This window comes from Copadichromis virginalis, linkage group LG18, assembly GCF_057382275.1.
Source record: "Copadichromis virginalis isolate Kocher_CV1m ecotype Utaka linkage group LG18, C_Virginalis_male_GT1.1, whole genome shotgun sequence".
Taxonomy (NCBI): domain Eukaryota; kingdom Metazoa; phylum Chordata; class Actinopteri; order Cichliformes; family Cichlidae; genus Copadichromis; species Copadichromis virginalis.
In genome coordinates this window covers 35,785,701-35,806,946 of record NC_140635.1, presented here as the reverse complement: position 1 = coordinate 35,806,946, position 21,246 = coordinate 35,785,701, and the positions used below count along the sequence as shown (strand labels likewise).

The 21,246-nt window shown below is 42.2% G+C and overlaps 1 protein-coding gene across 1 annotated transcript; it reads left to right on the top strand.

Moving 5' to 3' along the window:
- Window positions 1-381: 381 nt before the first annotated feature.
- Window positions 382-5,240, top strand: en2b (engrailed homeobox 2b). Its single transcript, XM_085439629.1, has 2 exons — window positions 382-1,181; window positions 3,034-5,240. The coding sequence occupies exons 1-2, from the start codon at window positions 716-718 to the stop codon at window positions 3,348-3,350; spliced, it is 783 nt and encodes a 260-aa protein (XP_085295755.1). The 5' UTR covers window positions 382-715; the 3' UTR covers window positions 3,351-5,240.
- The last annotated feature ends 16,006 nt before the right edge of the window (window positions 5,241-21,246 follow it).

Below are 21,246 nucleotides of genomic sequence, written 5' to 3'. Positions count from 1 at the left end.
TATCTGTTTGTCTTGTAGTTGTAATGAGATAATAAGGAGTTGTGTGGAACTGAAATAATGTCATCACCAATTTCTGAGTATTGTTTCTGCTAGTGTGACTCCAGAGGTCAAACGGAACCTTCAAACATTCAGAGAAGTGGAATTTTCCGCTGGAACCTGAATGCACCGTAAAGTGACTGAGTGGATTGGATTAATTTGCGCCTCCCGGGAATTCCGGAACCTCACATGACACCAACTCTCTGCCTCTATTGGTCGGAGGCACGTGTCTGAACGACCCGTAGTACGACGTCATCGCAGTGTCTCGCAGCCAATCAGAAATGAAAACCAAAAATCAGTAGTGAAAGTATTTGAGCGGCGTCTTGATGAGCGCACTTGGAGCTGCTGGAGCGTCAGTAATTGTGTGCAGGGAGCAAGAAAATCAAAAGAGTGATTTAACAAAGCAAACAAACGAAATGGAGTTTTATGAGATTCAAAGTGACGCAGGTGAGCTGCAGGTCGAGGAGTGAGGAGCACAAACTGAAGCATGTTTTTTTTTCCTTTGTCAAATTCCCCACAGGCGCGTTTGCACAGAAAACAATACAAACTACTGCGCCACGCTCCAACTCGCTCTTCTCACTGCAGCGACAAATATAGATATTAGCTGATAATAAAGTGATATTGGAGACACTACGCTGCGGAAGGGAGCAGGTGCTGAAGCTGCTCAGGCTTCATCAGAATGGAAGGAAATGCTCGCCGAGACCCAGAGCGCCCACGGGACTCCGGGGAGCAGTCCAACCGGGCCATCCTGCCCCTCTTGCAGCCACCTGGCAACCAACAGTCTCACAGGATCACTAACTTTTACATCGACAACATTTTGAGGCCGGACTTCGGCCTGAAGAGGAAGGATGGGGCTCCGGATCGGCAGGGAGACGCTCTTGGAGTGCTCATACAAAGAGAGGAGCTGACAGGGAGAAAGCCTCCCAAAAGTGCTAACCCTCGGCAGGGTGGAGCAGGAGGCAAAGAAGAGGAGAACCCAGGAGAGCATGAAGACCAGCATCCGGACATTGACGCCAGGAGGCCCGGCGATGTGGCGGCTAATGACTGCTGCCGCAGCCCTCAGGCCAGCACTGCCACAGCGGCCAAATCGATGCTGTGGCCAGCTTGGGTGTATTGTACTCGCTACTCGGACCGTCCGTCATCAGGTTAGTAAAAACATTCCTCATCCAGGTCTAATTCATGAAAAGCAAAAGAAGGAAAAGGCAGCTCCTCTTTGCAATTCAGAGTCACTTTAAAGGCTGAATTTCAGGAAGGAGCCAAAAAGCTGCTATTGCATCATTTTCTGAGCAGTGCCGAAGTAATGGCCTCTACCCCCACCTTCATATAATATACTCATCACTTGTAACAACTCATCATTAAATCAACACAACTGATGTTTGAGTAATAATTTCATACTTTAAACCTGAAATGACAGGAGCAGTCTGAGCGCAGATTTCACATGAATTTAGACGCATATTGGAAACTCGTTTCTATTCTGTACAGAATTCAATCTGAATGTAGCTTTAAAATAAAAACAAAATCCACGAAGCGGCTGGAAAGTGCTCTGAAAAAACGACGAAATTAAACATGAGTCGAAAGTAAAGTTAAATGATATTGAAGTGAAGTAAAACCAAGTTAACGCCATTGTTCCCCAGTCCTCTTTGTTAATATTCTATTAGCATATTTTTGACAATGGGGTAGTCTAAAAAGTGAAGGCTGTGTATCCAAAGTCCGTCGGTTCAATCTAAAAATGCTTAAGAACACAGTTCCAAAGTTAATTTTATTTTATTTCATCTCACTTGTAAAAAAAAATAAATAATAATAATAATAATAATAATGATGATGATGATAAGAAGAAGAAGAAGAAACCCCACATCTGCGTAGTAAATGTTTGCAAATGGAGCATTTCCCTCACGTTATGGTGCATCGCGGTGAAGCCTGTTTCCAGCCTGTCCCTCTCTCTGGGAGTTTTTAGGGCTAAAGTGGAAGTTTGCAACGGGCTCGGCTCATTCAGCCAGCGGATGCGTGGAAACTTGGACTTTTCCTTTGTCACCATGTCAGCTGCTAAAACGATGCTACAGCACAGCAGCCGAGCACAGGAAGAGACCGTAGTCATGTATCGAAGACGCGTTTGGAAGAGTTTTTTTTATTTATTTTTTTATTCCTAACAAAAATATTTATTTGTTTATTTATTTATTTATTTAAATCGATGAATCGAAAGAAAAAAGCGTTCATCGAGTTCATGAAAGGCTCCTGGCCGGAGAGCCCGCAGCCTCCCTCGCATGATTCCGTCCGCGCACCGGTCCGGTTACCTGAGCCCCGGCGCACGTTACAGCGTCCCGATGCGCGTGACCAGGTCAGAGTGCATGCAGGCCTTCAGCGCAGCTGCTTCATGTGCACCTGTACTGATGGGGAGTTCTGTACTGAGCAGGTACGCCTACTGTCTTTTACACTGAGTTCAATCATTTCTCATGGATGGTCCACCTGATCCCACCACGGCAGAAACACCTCAATGTCAGTGCAGAGACAAAAGAAAAGTACTTTTAAAAAATAGAGTTCCTATGCTACAGAGAGGGAAAGAGGCGCCCAACGCCCCCATCCCTCCTCATCTCCAAACCCCACCCCCATCTGCACCCTCTCCTCCTCAGCATTAAGCTGTGCTTAATGCCCAGTGTGGTCCATTGCATCCAGTTGGATGGAATTAAAGGTTGTGACCAATATGTCCTTTAAAATAAGATTAGACTTGCTAAAAACTAATCAACTAGATTAGCCCCATGTCACTGACTTTCTTCTTCAGTCCGAATCTAAACAGCTTTGTCAGGAGGTCACGTGAGTCCTGGCCGCGAGGATAAATTTGCCTAATTTGGCGCAAATGTGAACAGAGAAGTTTTCCACTCATAACTGAGCCCGTTTCATTTTTGTAAATACAGCTGAGGTGTAAAAATGTGACGTGTGAAAAGTCCACGGTACTGACTCTAACCACTGGCTGTCATTTGTTTCACTCCCGCTGCACTTCAGGGCCCAGATCTCGCAAACCAAAGAAAGCGCCGACCCCGAGTAAAGAAGACAAACGGCCTCGGACGGCCTTCACCGCGGAGCAGCTCCAGCGGTTAAAAACAGAGTTCCAGAACAACCGCTACCTGACCGAACAACGGAGGCAGAGCCTGGCCCAGGACCTCGGTCTCAACGAGTCTCAGATCAAAATCTGGTTCCAGAACAAGCGTGCCAAAATCAAGAAGGCATCCGGGAATAAAAACTCTCTGGCGCTGCATCTCATGGCGCAGGGACTGTACAACCACTCGACAGCCAAGGACGCCAAGTCGGACAGCGACTAGAGGATGACAGTTGACTCTGAACATGCAATAAAATCACCAGCGTTCATATTTCAATTACACACACACACACACACACACACACACACACCTCTCTGTTTGTGACAGAGATATTATGGCTGTATACTGTGTACTCAGGGCTGTAGATATGACGAGGCCCAGCTCAAGTCAAGATGGAGCCGCATTCATGTCACAGCCGGAATCTCCACCGTTTTCACTCGCTGCAGCCTGAAACCGCGACCAATGTGGCATTCAGGGTCCAACGGAAATATCTGCGGACATGGCGAACAATTAATACTAATGCTGCTCTGTTAAAATTGACCGAGAAGACATATAATAAATTCCAGTCTCATCGAAGTATGGGATAACATATCTTTAGGTAGAATAAAAATAAATAAACGACTTTAAGAACTACTTTTAAAACAGTTAAGTGTACTCCGCAGCTTGAATTAGTTTAAAGTCGCTGGTTCCTGGCAGACCTCTGTTACTGTGACCTGACTGCAGGCCAGGGATTCCACTCGATGGAAACCCGGAACAAACAGGGTCAAAGGTGTTCGGACAACAGCTGAGGAGCCATGTTCCTGGTTTAGTAGGTGTCAGCGTCATGTGACACATCCTACCTGCGTGCCTGCTACATCGTGCCCACAAGAGATTTCGAATCGTGGAATTAAAAATAAATAAAAACTAACAAACCATGTGTGACAGTGATCGCGCTGCAGTGTGGCCTAACTGCCCGCACAGAAAAAGCAGAGTGGATAGAACTTAGATATTGTGGGCCTGCAGAGGAGGAAAATGGCTCCAGCTGCAGCCGAAACCACGACGGGCTCGAGAGCAGGTGATCACGCGATCAAGCATCACGCGCACTGCAGCCCTGTCTGAAAACTCTGAGCTAATATCCAAAGATTTCTTTCTGTTGCATTCCGGGAACTGTGGCGTGGACAAACGGTCCGCTGTGTTCTCCCTGTCTTACTGTACTTTCTGACCACGGGGCTCATTTCTGCAGCGCCTCTTGCTTCCTCTTTGTTCTTGCTGTGTCATGCCGCTGGACTGTATTGAATGTTGACCTGCGGGTCTGCTTGTTGTGGTGGAAGCAGCCCTGCGCCCGGATGCGGAATGTCAGACCTCACGGTATGTCTGGAGTTAAAGGTGTGCTTTAAATCTGGTGACCAGTGTTTAGCAGCAAAATTGCTCTCTGATATCTGCCAGTAGATGCGCACACAACTTAACACAACCGGCTTTGAATTTTCTGATTTTAGCTATTATTATTATTATTATTATTATTATTATTATTATTATTATTATTATTATTATTATTATTATTATTTTAACTTTCTCCCGAAAGCCAACGACATTTCGAAAAATAAACTATCGCCTTAAAAAGCCAGTAGACCATAGCTAAAATTTCCATTCATATCAAACCGCATCATCCTGAGGCCTCCAGGCAACCCGAGAATGTTCAAGAACACACTTCCTGTTGTTGTTAACGAAGATACTTTGTACTCTTATTTTAAATGCAATAAACATCCACCCGCGCGCAGGTGTTTACATAACTTATTTTTCCTGCAATCATTTTTCTGTTTGAACACGTTTGCCGGCTCCGAACCAAATCGTATTGTTACGATGCAGTGAATGTTTGGACTTCTTTATTTTATGTTAAAGCCTCAGTCATGTTTTCTGGGATTGAGTTAGGCACCTGGAAACGTTTCTGCCTTAAAGTATTACGGTGTTAAGAGAGCGGCTGTTTTCTATATGGCAAATGGGACTTTTTGAAATCGATATTTTTAAAGATGAAATATTAGTGTTTTCCCCTCTCATCCGAGGTTCTCTTTTATATACAACGTGTAAATAATTTATATTATAATGGTGTCATTGTAAATAAACGACAACAATGCAGACTTGACTTTTAAGATATTTTTATTTCACAACACGAAATTCATCAAAAAGACAAAAGAAGAAAAAAAAAGGAAAAAAGTAACTTTAAAAAAATGAAATGTGTTGATACTGATTAGGATGACATAATGAGAGCGCAACAGGGAGGACACCTGCGGTCTGCACACAAAGTTACGCGCTCAACACGTCTGCACCTCTACTCAAAACCCAGGTGTTCATTTCGTAAAATGTTTGCATTTTACCGTAATCTGCTCCACTTACTGCACAGGTCCTGTTCAGGCTGTGAAGTTCAGCCACAGCATGTCAGATACAATCATCGCCAAAAGCTCTTTATCACAATTTCGATTTTAGCTGATAGTTGTGGTCCACTTTTATTACAAAGAGCATTAAAAAAGAAAGCTAATCTGAAGAAGTTACTTTTCTGTTCCTTTAAAATGTATCTCCAGGTGTTTTCCATACATTTCCAAAGGGCATCTTTAAAAAAAACCCTTCTAAACCTCCTAAAAGTGTATTATTTTAATTTTGAGTTTGTTGACCCGATGATTGCAAGCTTTTCACACAGCAGCCCTCAGTAGAATGACATTTAAGGCCATGGGCTAGGGTCCGGATAAAAATTAAGAGGGCAGAGGGGTATCTTCATCATGGAGAGATTTAATATTTGTAAATTTATTTGAGACTTTTATTTTAAAATAAAAAACAGTTCCATATTTGACATAACCCATATGGAGCACGTCAATGTAGTTGGAAAGAAACTATCCATGATTATTAACCTAGGCATTTTTGGGATACAAAATTGGCCCATGTGACAGAACAGTTTCAAAAACTCTCATCTCCAATCACATCATTGGTGCAGTAGCCCTTATGGCTTTAAACTGATGGAAATCATGAACACACCCAAGAAACTATTCATCGCACACATATAATTTTATTTACAGACACACACACACATAAAGAAATCATTTACACTCAGTTTCCGTATTTCAGTTGTGACCACGTGTGACAGAATGCAACACAGTGTGTTCACCATGAGCACAATTTCAAATTCCCTCAGCTGCAGTTTGGGCAGGAACCGAGACATGCAGTCACTTCCAAAAGCCTCACCCTATATGGTGCCTGACAACACTAACAGCGACATATCTGCCAGGCTTGCACCCAAAACTCCTTAATGTGGGAAAATCTGAACCAGATTAGTTGACCGTCTTTATTCTTTGATCTTCAGGACCGCTGCATAGCTGCATCTACATGGTTTCCCTCACATTTTCATTATAATGTTTAATTCAGGATCATTTGCAATTTGCACACCAACACTACTTGAAATTCAATTTGAAACAAGAGCAGAAGAGACTGACAAGAGACAGACGAATGATATGAGAATAAAAAGGTCATTATTTCAGCTAAAACTAGAAACCATCTATAGAGTGCAATATCCAGCAAATCATTCAGTTATAGATTGTCCTTTTGCAAGACACACGTTGAAAAATAAGCCAGTCTCAAATAAGGAGCGTAATTCTGAATAATAACTGTTGTTAATTTGACTTTTCATTCACAAGAAAATGCTTCCAGAGATTATTCATTTCAATCCATATCTAAGTATTATGTATCAGTACAAACCAAGCGTTCCTGTGTTGTACAAATTAGGGTAAACCAGTAGAAAAGCAACAGCCAAAATTATCTGCAAATTCAGAGCCCAAAGAGTACCCTGATAGCATCACTGAAATCTTACAAACACGTTTATGTCTGAGGGCAGTTTACCTGAACATCGGTGCATGGTAAGAAAAATCAAACAGAAGCAGAATGAAATGTGGAGAGCAGAGGGAGATCCATTAACCAAAAGCCAGAGATTTGTCTGAGGCGCGTTCACTGGCAGCAGCAGCAACAGCGACCTGGGGTTTCTGAATGGCTGCAGAAGCCTTCATCTGCATTTCCTTTCTTAGCTGGCTTGTATGTGGAAGTAACGCCCAACGGTCTCTGACTTGATGAGCAGAGCTAGTCTTGACTTGGGGGTGGGGGGTGGGGGGGGATGGGGTGGGGGGGGCTTGTTGTGAGTTGGGTTTTGATGCAAAGTCTGGGGATGTCAGTCAAAAGGAGCTGGGGGTGCAGGAGGTTGAGGGTTGGGAGCATATTGGCCATAGAACCAAAATGCTTTTGGTGTCCATGCAAAAAGCAGCAGGTGGCAAAGGTGTAGCCAGGACATCTTTGCAGGGACACTAACATGTTTTTATCATATCTTTGATCATGTATTCTTATTTATATGTGATTAAACACAATGAGTTTAACTTTCCATTTTAAATTGTAGCTTGGTTATGTTAAGGCACCAAAAGCACTTGGCTGGGTTCAGGGACAGATGACTTTTTTCACACCTCGGCAGGTAACACTGGACCCTCTATTGGACCATGCTGGGAGATTTTAGAGCTTAAGGGTTTTTTATCCTGAGCTTAGATTGTGTTTCTATATTAACAGGGTGATGAGATGCATGAATACAAAAACATTTGAATACAAAAACTCATAAAAACATCAATTCTACAAACTATAAATTGCAGCTATTCTCATGCTGTCATCCTGTGGGTGTTAGACTGTGTCAGAGGTGGCAACAATCCTTCACTCCAGCTTGTTAATCAACCAACAACCCAGACAGAGTTTTAATTCGTCACCCTCCAACCACTCGCAGCAGATGGCTGCCACTTCCTGAGGTTTCTTCCTGTTAAAAGGGAGTTTTTCTTTCTCACTGTGGCCTAGAGCTTGCTCAAAGGGGGTTGTTTGATTGTTGGGATTTTCTCTGTATTATTGCAGAGGGTATCCTACAATATAAAGCTCCTTGAGGTGACTAATGTTGTAACACTGTATAAATACAACTAAAACAAAGCCGCGTCATATAACGTGCGGAGGGCGGTGAAAGAGGCGAAGCAGCGCTACGGGAGGAAACTAGAGTCACAACTCCAACAGAGTGACTCTAGGAGCCTGTGGCGGGGACTAAGGACAATAACGGACTATAAAGCACCAACAACCGGTATGACGAACGCGGCCGTGACTCTGGCAGACGAGCTGAACACTTTCTATGCTCGCTTCGAGGCTGCAGCTAAGGACTCCAACAATGCTAGTGTTAGCGGCGCTAACGGCTGCAGACAGGAAGATACTGCCAGCACCGGAAACGTGCTCGTCATCTCCGAGCATGAAGTAAGGAGAGCCTTCAAGAGAGTGAACACCAGGAAAGCAGCAGGACCAGACGGCATCCCAGGTCGTATCCTCAGAGACTGCGCATACCAGCTAGCTCCTGTGTTCACTGAGATATTCAACATCTCTTTATCTCAGTCGGTGATCCCCACATGCTTCAAAGAGTCCATCATTGTTCCTGTCCCGAAGAAACCCCACCCTGCTTCTCTCAATGACTATCGCCCTGTAGCCCTCACCTCAGTAGTGATGAAGTGCTTTGAACGCCTGGTCAGAGACTTCATCATTTCTTCACTACCAGACACACTGGACCCACTACAGTTCGCTTACCGTCCAAATCGTTCCACAGACGATGCCATCTCTCATCTCCTCCACACATCACTCACTCACTTGGACACTAGAAGGGGGAATTATGTTAAAATGCTCTTCATAGACTACAGCTCTGCATTTAACACCATAATTCCCTCCACACTCACCACCAAGCTGGAGCATCTGGGACTCAGCTCATCTATGTGTCAGTGGATCTCCAACTTCCTAACTGGCAGACCACAGGCAGTAAGGATGGGCGGACATGTCTCAGCCTCCACCACTCTCAGCACTGGAGCCCCCCAGGGGTGTGTTCTGAGCCCCCTGCTGTACTCCTTGTACACATATGACTGTGTGGCCACTACCAGCTCCACCACCATCATCAAGTTTGCTGACGACACCGTCGTGGTGGGCCTGATCTCTGATAACAACGAGACGGCCTACCTGAAGGAGATTAGGAATCTGGAGAACTGGTGCCAGAGGAACAACCTCCTTCTAAACGTCAGTAAGACAAAGGAGCTGATAGTGGACTTCAGCACTAAGCAGGAGAGGAACTACCAGACCCCCGTCATCAACGAGTGCCCAGTGGAGAGAGTGGACAGCTTCAAATACCTCGGAGTTCACATCACGCAGGACCTGTCATGGTCCTGTCACATCAACACCGTGGTGAAAAAGGCCCGACAGCGTCTCTACCACCTCAGACGCTTGAGAGACTTCCAACTGCCCTCCAAGGTGCTCAGGAACTTTTACTCGTGCACCATAGAGAGCATCCTGACGGGAAACATCTCAACCTGGTTCGGGAACAGCACCATGCAGGACAGACGAGCTCTACAGAGGGTTGTGCGATCAGCTGAGCGCACCATCCGCTCCGAGCTCCCTGACCTGCACTCAATCTACAGCAGGCGGTGCTGGACCAAGGCCAGGAAGATGGTGAAGGACCTCAGCCATCCCAACAACAGACTGTTCTCTCTGTTGAGGTCAGGAAAGCGATTCCGCTCCCTGAAGACCAACACAGAGAGACTGAGGAGGAGCTTCTTCCCGCAGGCGATACGGTCTCTCAATCACACCACCACACAGTACTGACCCACACATACAGTTCTTACACACACACTGGACTTTCTGGACTTTGGTTTTGCACAACACTGGTCACTATATTCTTCATTTCCAGTTAATACTTGTACAGCTGCTGTTATTGTGTATATATTTATTTATATTTCTTCATACATTCTTATATAGTTCTATATTGTGTATTTTGTTGTACAGTTATTTTATTTTCAACTTTAATTTATATATTTTATCTTATTCTTTCCCAGTTAAATTTACCCTTCATTCTAATTTGTGTTGTACAGTTATTTCATTTTTAACCTTAATTTATATTTTATTCCTTCCTAGTTAAATTTACCCTTTTTAATTTTTCATATTTATTTCCTATCTTATTCATAGCCTTTTCCTTTTTTGTTTTCTTTAGGTCACGAGCAGTTGTCCAAGCATTTCACTACATATCGTACTGTGTATGACTGTGTACGTGACAAATAAAATTTGAATTTGAATTTGAAAACTGAACTGAATTCATTTGAAAACCTGACTTTTCACCTTTCCATGCTTTGATTTGTTGTTTTTTAATCTTTCTGGCCTTTAAGCACAGTTTCTATGTGAATTCTCAAACTTTTTATCTGATTTTCTGCTCAGTTCAGATAAAATTATTATAACGAGTGCTTAAATTGACAGCATCAAACATGCATTTAATCTGTTATTAGACTCGCGTGCTTTCTCTCAAAATATAAATGAGCCCACCCACCATTCGATTTACACTCTGGTGCTCGACATACGGCAAAGAAACTGAACATTTAAGCATTTAGAACCTTAAGGTCACTACTGAATTGAATTGAATTGAGAAAATGAAAAATACATTTCATTCCAGTAGTTGTCTTTCCCAAAGTGTTGTAACTAAGTTTAAGGATATAGTTCCTTCACTGTTATCTTCTTCAATGCCATATCCCAACACTGTGCAGAGAAGCCACCTAAACTCAATTCCCACAAAGGTTATCTTGTTAATAGTTCATAGTCAGTGCATTTCTCACATCGCTTGACCTTGGACACTTGGACTCCGCTGAAAAAGACAACGTCAAATCAGAAGTACTTAACTCCCTAGTATAACTTACAATTGTGCAAATTAAAGCCGGCCACTGAAATAGATCTTCACTTAGCCTTGAAAAAGAGTTTGTTGCTCTACAAAAAAGCCCTCTGTAAAGGTAGGACACCTTATTATTTGTTATTAACTGGAAAAAAAAGATCGACCCCAGATTTCATGTCAGCGCTGTAGCCAGACCGACAAAGTTAGAGCTCTGACAAAAAAACTGTAACCATTATTTGAGAAATTATTCATAACCATCTCACAGACGAACAGCTGCTTTAGTTCTTCTGACATTTATTTCGACTCTATTCCTACAAGGCTGCTCAAAGTTCTGCTATAAATGAATGCCTAAATCTTAAATATGATCGATCCCTATTAATGTACCACAAGCCTTCCAGCTGGCAGTGATTAAACCATTACTTAAAAAGCCATCACTTGACCCAAGTGTCTACATGACACTCACTAATTACTTAAAATGCAGAAATTTCTGTAGTAATTTCTTAATGACATAAAGGCCCGGGGCTTTCATTAAAAACAAACAAACAAAGTAAACAAGAGTACTATACTGTAGTCATAGAGAACACAGGCCAGTATTTCACTTCAGTATATTAAACCATATTAAAATATTTTGTTATGTTCTTTATGTTTTTAAAAAAATAGAAAACAGTGTTATGAATGCCACTGAATGGTTGTTCTCCTTTTAGATCATTTTTGTTGCTCTTTCAGTTTACATAAAAATTGCAGTGTGTAACACTGAAATGCCATTATGTTACCATGCTACTCATTTGTGAACAATTAGTTCAGCTTTATAAAACAAGTGGTTTTAAAGTATTGTTTGACTGTCATTTTGGGCAAATATTTCATTTTGGTAATTGCTTTGATTTACTGGTCTATGTATTATTTTAGAGTCTATATTATTGTATGGTCTACAACATAAAGCAACTGTTGTTGTGATTTGATGCTATATAAATAAAACTGAATTAGACTGAATTGAATTTGCATTGTTTGTCATTTTTGATCTTCATTATGTAAATTTCTGTTGGAATTTAAGATGTTATGCTCCATTGATTCATCCTGATTTGTTAATATATTTTGTTGTTGTAAAGTGTTGTTACATGCCGTAAACTGGTGTGTACTGGGCCACCATGTGGTGCTGAAATAAGTAAGCTATTCTGAGAGACAAAAACCACATTTTTGCTTCTGAATCAACTTTCAAGTTCAACTCTCTTCTTTGGTAGCCTGGCACAAAAGTTTTTGCTGATGATTGCGATCCCCCTACAGTTGGAGCACACACCCCTTCTTGAGCATTTGTTTAACTGCATCAGTGACCTAACCCCCAGTGATAGGCAAGGGTCCCCCTCATCCCCAGGATCCGCTTCCATTATGGAAGGCGTGACAGTAGGATTAAGGAGGTCTTCAGTGTATTCCTTCCACCTCCTGGCTATATCCAAAGTTGAGGTCAGCAGCATTCCATCCCCACTGAATATAGTCTCCCTGCTCCTGAGTCGTCCGAGGCTTTCCAGAATCGCTTTGTCTAATAAGGGGATGAGCAGACCATACTTTTTGCAGAAGTATGGTCATGAAACAATGGTTCTCCGTCATGGACAGCCCATCATACACACTCCACTGAGGCAGCAGAGCTAGTTCTCCCTCAGACTAATGTGTACCTGCTGCCGTAAAGAATGCTTCAGGAATTCATTCAAACCATTCTTGGTGAAACTTTACAATAACACTTCCTGTGAACACACCTTAGTCAGGCATAATATTCTACACATATATTTCTATATTATACCGTGTTGCAACTGTTTTTCTTAAATTTATAGTATACATATTATTAATTAATTCAATTTGCATTATTCTCTTGCACAAGGTCAGTCTTAATTTAAGTATCTCAGGGAGATGGGAGCGGGAATTTAACAGACGGATTGGTGCTGCGGCTGCAACAATGTGGACGCTGTACATGGTGAAGAGATAGCAGAGCTTAAAGGGAAACTCTCGATTTACATCTATATCCGGGGTAGATGTAAGTCGGGTGGGGATCTGAACCCCACCCTGTATGCTAAATGAAAAGGGAAAGTTTTAAGCCCTATCCTAAAAGCAGAGAGGGTGTCTGTCTTTTGAATCCAAGCTGGAAGCTGGTTCCACAGAAGAGGAACCCGAAAGCTGAAGGCTCACCTCCTATTCTACTTTTGAATATCCAAGGAACCACGAGTGAACCAACAGTCTAAGAGCGAAGTGCTCTACTCTGGTGTCTGGTGATATGGTACTACGAGGATTTTAAGATGAGATGAAACCAGGTTGGGTTGAGCCAGGACTCTGCAGTCTATTTACACCTACAGGCCAGTGGACACTCTTTCAGTGATGAGGATGTAACATCCTGGACAGGGAGGAACGCTGGTCTGAGCGCGGAGTCAAGGAGGCCATTTACGTGAAAAGGGAAAGACCATCTCTGAATCGAGGAGGGGGCCTAAGGGTACATCTTTCACCATCTTACAATGCTGTGATTGCAGCCATTCCCCAACTCTCTGTAAATGCTACTCATAGCCATTGATCAGTGATCGTGATGCTTTTCATAATGATCATGTGTCAGGGCTCTGTGTGCGGGCAGGTGGAGATGTGGATCCAAGTGCAGGACTCAGAGACGTAAATGTAACTGAAAACTTCAGCTTTATTGCTGGCACCAAACATGAAACCACTAACTGGAACACACAGGCAGGATCTGAGGGGACAACGCGACACTGAGCAAAGGCAACACAGGGCTAATATACACAGGGAGGTAATCAGGGAATGGAAGACAGGAGGGAGACACAGCTGGGAGAGATCAGGGCTGACGAGACAGGGAGAGCGAAGCTGGACACACTAACATAAGACACAGACCTTCACAATAAAACAGGAAACCACACTTTACCAAGACCTGGGCTAGACAGAAAGGCGGACTTGACACTGAACAAAACCTACTAATACAATAATAAACACAGTATCACAAAGTAAACAGCATTTGACTCATAATCCAGAGAAATACCATGAACAGAAGAACTAATCCCTCACCAAGAATAAGACATAATCATAATCAAAGCACCAGAGAATAAGAAATAATCATATAATCATGAAACTGGCCTCACGGCTCATTGTTAGTGAGTGGCAGAGGTGGGACCAAGTCATTGTTTTGCAAGTCTCAAGTAAGTCTCAAGTCTTTATCCTCAAGTCTCAAGTCAAGTCTCAAGTAATGTCAGGCAAGTCAGAGTCGAGTCTCAAGTCACTGGTGTAAAAGTCCGAGTCAAGTCACAAGTCTGAAACTTTGAATTTCAAGTCCTTTCGAGTCTTTAAAAAAAAAAAAAAAAAAAAGTATGTTGCAGTTATGCTAAATGTAAATATTAGACCATGTAATTTTTAAATCTGTGTTTTTCTCAACACATGACAAAATAGTGAACTTAGAAAATATACACAAATTGTGAAATTGCACCTCTTTAAAATGCAGCTCAATTAAACCTAGCTCCAAGAATAATTTTCACCGACAGTTCTGAGATAAGCTGCATGTTATTCTTGGATGCGGTTGTAGGACCGGTGTTGTGCCAAAAAGTGATTGTCTGCCAAAAACTGATTTCCGGTATTTGCCAAAAAGCGATTGCTCATATTTAAAGTGCTATAAGTAACTTGTTGGGCTATAATATGTTAAACATATGTCAAATGCATCCCTTATGGATGACATAAAGTCATCTTGAGCCACAAACAACATTCGTGTAGCAAGATACAAGCCGCAATCAGTTTTTGGCAGCGACTTTTATATAACCTTTATTTATGCAGTAAAAAAAATCTCATTAACATTAAAAATGTATTTTGTAAGAGTAAGTTGCCCAACAGGACAGCAGAAATGGCAGCAAATATTACAATAGTTCTGTAAAAATATTTTAAGTGGGGATAAAGGACCGGATTGGTTATAATGTAAGTACAAGTTGTAAAGATACTTAAAAAACAGATAATTTTTTAATTCTTTATGTAACCCCTTTGTATCCCCTGTTCACCGAAGTCTATTTACGAACATACGTAAAGATATTACACATAAAAAATACACAGAAACACTGGAAATCAGTTTTTGGCAGACAATCACTTTTTGGCACAACACCGGCTTTAAAATCGCATGACAAAAATATCATATACATTAAAAAAACTGTATCACCAACGTAGCCTGGACAACATTTGCTAGTTAGATGAAGTCAGCTATCTCATCGTAGCATATTTATATGCATATTTATAATCATACGGTTCTTGGAGTGAGTGCACACACTCATGAAGTTTAGTAACTTCAGGTCACTGCAACAAGCCCAGGTACAGTTTACCGATGGATGGGTACAGGACCTTGAAATGCACCGTGTAGAACGAAAGACCATCGTACGTATCATAAGTTTACCAGTCTCACAAATCGTCGTCATAAATACACAATCGTTAACCGTTTATTAATATAACCTTTGAGCTTAACGGTAATTAATTAGTAGTGGAAATAATTTCTGGTACGCCTTACAGAAATGTAGCAGTGACAATAATACTGTATGCTGTAATCGTACTGGGCAATTAGTGATACAAAAAACCTGTTTTATCCTGTGAATAAAAGTATATGTTTTTGTCAATGTACCATAATAACAGAAGCGAAACGCAATATTGTGTCAGGACAATTCACTATTTATGCACAATAAACAAAGGAGCATAACGCGACAATTTCTGTTCAGCGCCAGACTTGCTTGTAACCTATATCACCAATTATGTTATGAAAATGACGCATTAACTACAACAGCAGACTGACCTTTGTGTAAATGCTTGGAGCAGACTAACCTGTGAGCTGGAGAGTTCTGGGACGTTATATTTGATCTTTGAATGGCTGCAATCCAGTCGCGTCTTTGTTACTTCGGAAACATGGCTCGAACAATTTCTCTTCAACGACGTAATCCGATAACAACCGATCTCTTTACCCGTCGGCTTCCCGTGGCTGTCATGCGACCGGCTATTGTAGTTAATAATACAACAGCTTCTTGACATTTTTGTGTTTCTTTTTATCGCTGTGTGACTGATTTCAATTGAAAGCCTGCGTGCGCTAGTACCGCTTGCCACGAGTTCCCAGAATCCTTTGCGGTTCTACCCGTGAATGACGTCACATTTTCAATCTCTATATAATATGCATGTTAAATTTTATATTTGGGGTGAAATATCAAGTCTTTTCAAGTAAACCGGTTCAAGTCCAATTCAAGTCCCAAGTCATTGGTGTAAAAGTCCAAGTCAAGTCACAAGTCTTAGAACATTTTTTCAAGTCAAGTCTAAAGTCATAAAATTAATGACTCGAGTCTGACTTGAGTCCAAGTCATGTGACTCGAGTCCACACCTCTGGTGAGTGGTGCTTGTTTCAGTCATCATTCAAATTTCTCCCACTGAAAATGCTACGTCCAGATAAATGGAATCAACTTTTTGGGATTTCCTTACCTCGCAGCAAAACCTTTCTGGCACAACTTCACCTGCTTCCAAGGTGCATGGAGAGGATGAAAGAATTCACAAAGCAGGAACTCCAGCAACACTTGAGGGAAGATGAACAACTTTAATAATTGACCAACGCGTTTCGGCTTGTGGCCTTCATCAGGGTCATGATTTCCTTACCTGGAAGATTGAGCATGCATAAACACACTTATCTGTGGTATTGCTGAACTGAGGTCTAACAGGACACATATGGAGATGAGTTCACTGAACAAAATTAACTCCATTCAATAGATATGATTGAAACCACTGCAGCACAGTACCTGTAACAGTAACTGCACGCTCTAATCACTAAAATAAAATTTTATGGTCAACAGAATCTGCAGTAGGAGGTCTAGGAGGACCAGCACGGAGATGAGTTTGTGCTGGTCTTAATCTTTTTATGTCAGAGTCATAAGAAGATCATTTGTAATCGTCACTAAAGCTGTTTTTGTACTGTGCTTAGTTCTGAAACTTCACTGAAACTCTTCAAATAAACCTGCACATGATTAGTTAGCTACTTTTGCAAGAAATGTTTAGAAAAAACTAAGGTTGGAGATCGGTCATTAATTAGCTAAGCCAGCTGGGTCATGTGATTTTTTTTAAAGTAGTGGTTTAACTCCTGCCAGCTTGAAGGCCTGTGGTACAAGGTCCATTAATAGGGACGGGTCGATCATATTTAGGACTTCTCTCAGAAGCAACAACTGGAGAAAAAGAGTCTTAAATAATTTATTTGTGAAGAAAGTTATTACAAAGTTATTACTGGGCTACTCACCAGCTTGGCTCTGGAGGCAGTCACACTTTCCCCCTATCCCTTATCTTTCCTGCTTGGCTTCTCATGTCTATTGTATAGTCTCGCTTATTCTCTAACCCTAAGAGAGTCTCCCAGACTTGTTCTCTAAAAACCTAAAGAAGAATTATGGATTTGATCAACTAGTCCCTTAACGAAACTGACAACTCCTGGGCTTGGGAGAGCCCGACTGTCCTGCGGAGATGTTTGCTGCTGGATACTCGATGGTCGGTTGCGTCGTGTGTCTGGCGACACTCTCGATGGAGGACATTGAATGAGATCTACCAATTAGGTAGATAACAGAGTTCTGGCTGATTGGAGCTGGCTTGGACCTGGCTTATCGAAGAACAAGAAGCAGCTACAGCTGTTCAAAATCCCACAAGGCTGGCCAACATGATAGACGATGGGCAGGGCTGTGAGTACTCAGAGTGTGTTTTTTGGAACACCATATGGATACGGTCTTGGAGAAGCTCCTGGCTCTGTAATATGGATAAGACCTTGAAGAAGAACAACGGGAATTGAGAGACCTGTGACCAGTGACGGACATTAGACCAACTGTAAAATTGGAAGCAGTTTGTTCGCACTAACCAAAACAACTATCATTTTTATCTCATGCGGCCCCCCTGGCGCCAGCTGGATGCTCAAGGCAAAAGTTGACGGGAATAACAATTCTCCTTTAGATAACAAGACTGTGACTCTCTTCCCCCTCCTTCAAGGCCACCCGAGTCGACCGAAGATTGTTGACTTTTGCTTAACCGGGTGAAGTGACACTTTATCTCGGTTGAACACGGAACACACACACATACGCATGTACACTGACACAGACCTACACTCACTTTTCTGTTCTCAAACTGATCTTCCTGTTGGAGCTCAGTCTGGGGGGAGTTCTTTTTTCTCCTCGTCTTTCCTCCTGTTGTGCATATACCTCTCTGACCTGTCTACCCCATGTGATGTTGTGTAATGTATGTATGGTCGGAAGGGTAAGATGGCGCTGGCAAAGGTAGGCAGCCTTAACCCAATTTCCTTCGGGGTCAACCTTCAGGATCAATAAAGTTTTATTGAATTGAACTGAATAGTTAACGTTAGCTCAACAGAATTCTGACTTTTTGTCAGCCTGGCAAAAAGAGAGTTAAATTAGTGAGATGCCACTGAAAATGTCATAGACCAGGGCCTCTGCCAGATGTCCCCAGCACATTCTCACTATATGTTTGGGTCTATGTGTTAACAGACCTCTCTGCATTGAATCATATCTGTTATTAATCTCTGTCTCTCTTCCACAGCATGTCTTTTATCCTGTCTTCCTTCTCTCATCCCAACCAGTCGCAGCAGATGGCCCCGCCCCTCCCTGAGCCTGGTTCTGTCGGAGGTTTCTTCCTGTTAAAAGTTAAAAGGGAGTTTTTCCTTCCCACTGTTGCCAAAGTGCTTGTTCATAGAGGGTCATATGATTGTTGGTTTTTCCTCTGCATGTATTATTGTAGGGTCAACCTTACAATATAAAGCACCTTGAGGCGACTGTTGTTGTGATTTGGTGCTTTATAAATAAACAAAATTGGACTGAATTGAATTGGTACACAAGGCCTGTCTAGCATTTTCACCTGCCACCTGATCCAAATCACCACCAGGTGGTGATCAGCTGACAGCTCTGCTCCTCGCCTTTCACAGGCTCAGATCTGATGATACAGGTACAAAATCAGTTGGTTGAATACCAAACATGGTGTTTTATGGACAAACTGGTGTTTTATGGTTAGCACAAAAGTCCAAAAACAAAACACCAGTTGGGCTCAGATTGGGCACATCGTTTTTCAAAATCACACCCCCCTCTAATAATAACAACAAGTGCTTGTTGAGTTATATTTGACTAAATCTGGCTAAAAGAAACATAGATATATCAAGAGAAAAATAATGTGTAAAAAATATGAATCTTATTTATCCCCTTATCATAAACCTAACCCCTCCAACAGGCAGAGCCAAAGGGCAGACTGAAAGGAAAAGTACATGTCACAAAGTCTTGATGTCCCCTGTGTCTTTGTCACACAAAGGAGCACTCATCCAGTGCCCCTTCCCCCACTGAGTAATTTAGCCATAGTTCTCTTAACGTTTCCTACTCAAACTTGGAATATGGAATGACGGGGATGGGGGCTTTGGGCGGAAATATAATTACGGCTGCTTAAAGATAGTAAAGGCTGAGAATGGGGGATGACATCAGACTAATTTCACACTCAGGCCTCGGATGGTCAGGCCAAGCCTGGGCCTCGCCGTGCTACACTGATCAAAGCCTGCTGCAGCTGCCCCAGAAGCCAAAGAGAGAGAGAGAGCGAGAGAAGGTCTTAAATATGCTAATCTCCAGGACAAATATATTTTAATCTTGTTAGAATACAAGTTAATGCTGCAGCTCAGTGACCAAACCTTATGCTATAAGAGTAAGGATGTAGAAATCACACTTTGTCTTAAAGGCGTTTTCTTTTCAACAAGTTGTATTCATACAAGTACCCCCCCATGCTTTTAACATTCACACACTCTGATGGATGCACAGAGAATAACTTGGGGTTAGTATCTCGCCTTAGGATATTCAGCATAGCAGACTAGAGTAGCCAGGATTCGAACCACCAAACTTCTGATTAGTGATGTCCTGCTCTACCTCCTAAGCATCAGCCACCGCAGAGAGAGGTGCAGGTCAGTACGGAGAAACTCCACAATCCAGCCTAACCAGGGGTTACTTATGACTGGAGATGGTAGATGAAACTGGGGAGTAGGAGGCGTAAGCAGAGTTAGTACTCCCAGCCAAATACACATGCACATGTTGAAAGGAGAAAGGAGTGAAAGGAGAGGAGGACAGAAAGAAGGCAGAGAGGAGCATGGCAGATGTCATCATAACAAAAGTAAAAGATGGGCAATAAATATGTCAAGTAATCAATCAGGCTATGAACCATCAACATGTGATTGTGAAAAATATGTTACAAAACTCCCTGTGAACCAGGGAGAGGGTATATACACAGATCACTTAACCCTTTTGTAATCAGCACGTTGAGCTACTCTGATCACTTGCATGTCTTCACCCATCCACTGCCTTTTCATTTTGGTAACTATACTCTAAAAGCACTGAAAAATACTATTCATCCTGGAACTGCATTTGACTTTACCTGACGTGAAACAAACACACAACTGCTATTTTCCTTTAAAGATACCGACTTTGGTAGACTTGCTTTAGCTAGTAGCAAACTTTAAAACAGACTGAGATGGCAAGGAGAGGTGTGGAGGATTTGGGGCATCTGAGGTTAGACTACAGCCACACTAATAAGTTCTACAACACTTATTAGAAATGAAAACGATCTTCATCATTATAGCATCAACAAGTTCAGAAATAATCACTGCACCCATAAACTCATATCACATGGTCAGTTACATACGCTGCTGTGTCTCCTCTGCAGTAGTGAGGTTATAAGACTTTGCAAAGACTGAGATCTTGTAGGAACTGCAAGTAGATCATTTTACTTTTGAGATGACTTCCTTATCAGAGGAAAAAACATTGTTGAACATAGGAACAGAAAAGGAAATAGAAGGAGCATGTGTTCTCAGCCTTCCTGGTGCGTGTTTGTTCTACAAGAACAAAGTAATGGAAGTAGGGAAAACATCACAAGCATTTCTTGAGGGAATAAGAAACAAACCCAGTGGTTGGTGACCGTGTTCACTTGATTGAACTTGACTGAACAGTGGGCTGTGAGGCCCCCTCACAGCCCACTGTTCACCAGTGCTAGTTTCAATCATTATGCAAATGTGCTGTTTATAAGGTTGGAAACCTGCAGTCAGCTGAGACTGAAGAAGTCACTTGGATGCATGAGGAAACATTTGTCCCACTGAAAACATTAGTTCAGATGAACAGAATCAACTTTTTGGGATTTCCTTACCTGGATGATTGATCATGCGTCAAGACAAGGTGGAGCAAGTGTGGAAACAAACTGTACATAAAAGACGGAAGTAGCAGCTTGTACACTTGCCTGTTGTAGACTACAGTTTTGCATCCTTGAGTATGAAGTATTTTTTTTCCCGTTGGTGTCTTACATTTTCCGTCCAGGCTGCTGAGGGATGTGTGGATCTGAATGAGAGGCCTACAACAC

What these genes read in the sequence shown, in the direction of transcription:
- en2b (XM_085439629.1), top strand. Translation starts at nt 716, where the DNA reads ATGGAAGGAAATGCTCGCCGAGACCCAGAGCGCCCACGGGACTCCGGG. An exon ending in CTCGGACCGTCCGTCATCAG is followed by an intron (nt 1,182 to 3,033) that starts GTTAGTAAAAAC and finishes GCTGCACTTCAG; the next exon opens with GGCCCAGATCTCGCAAACCA.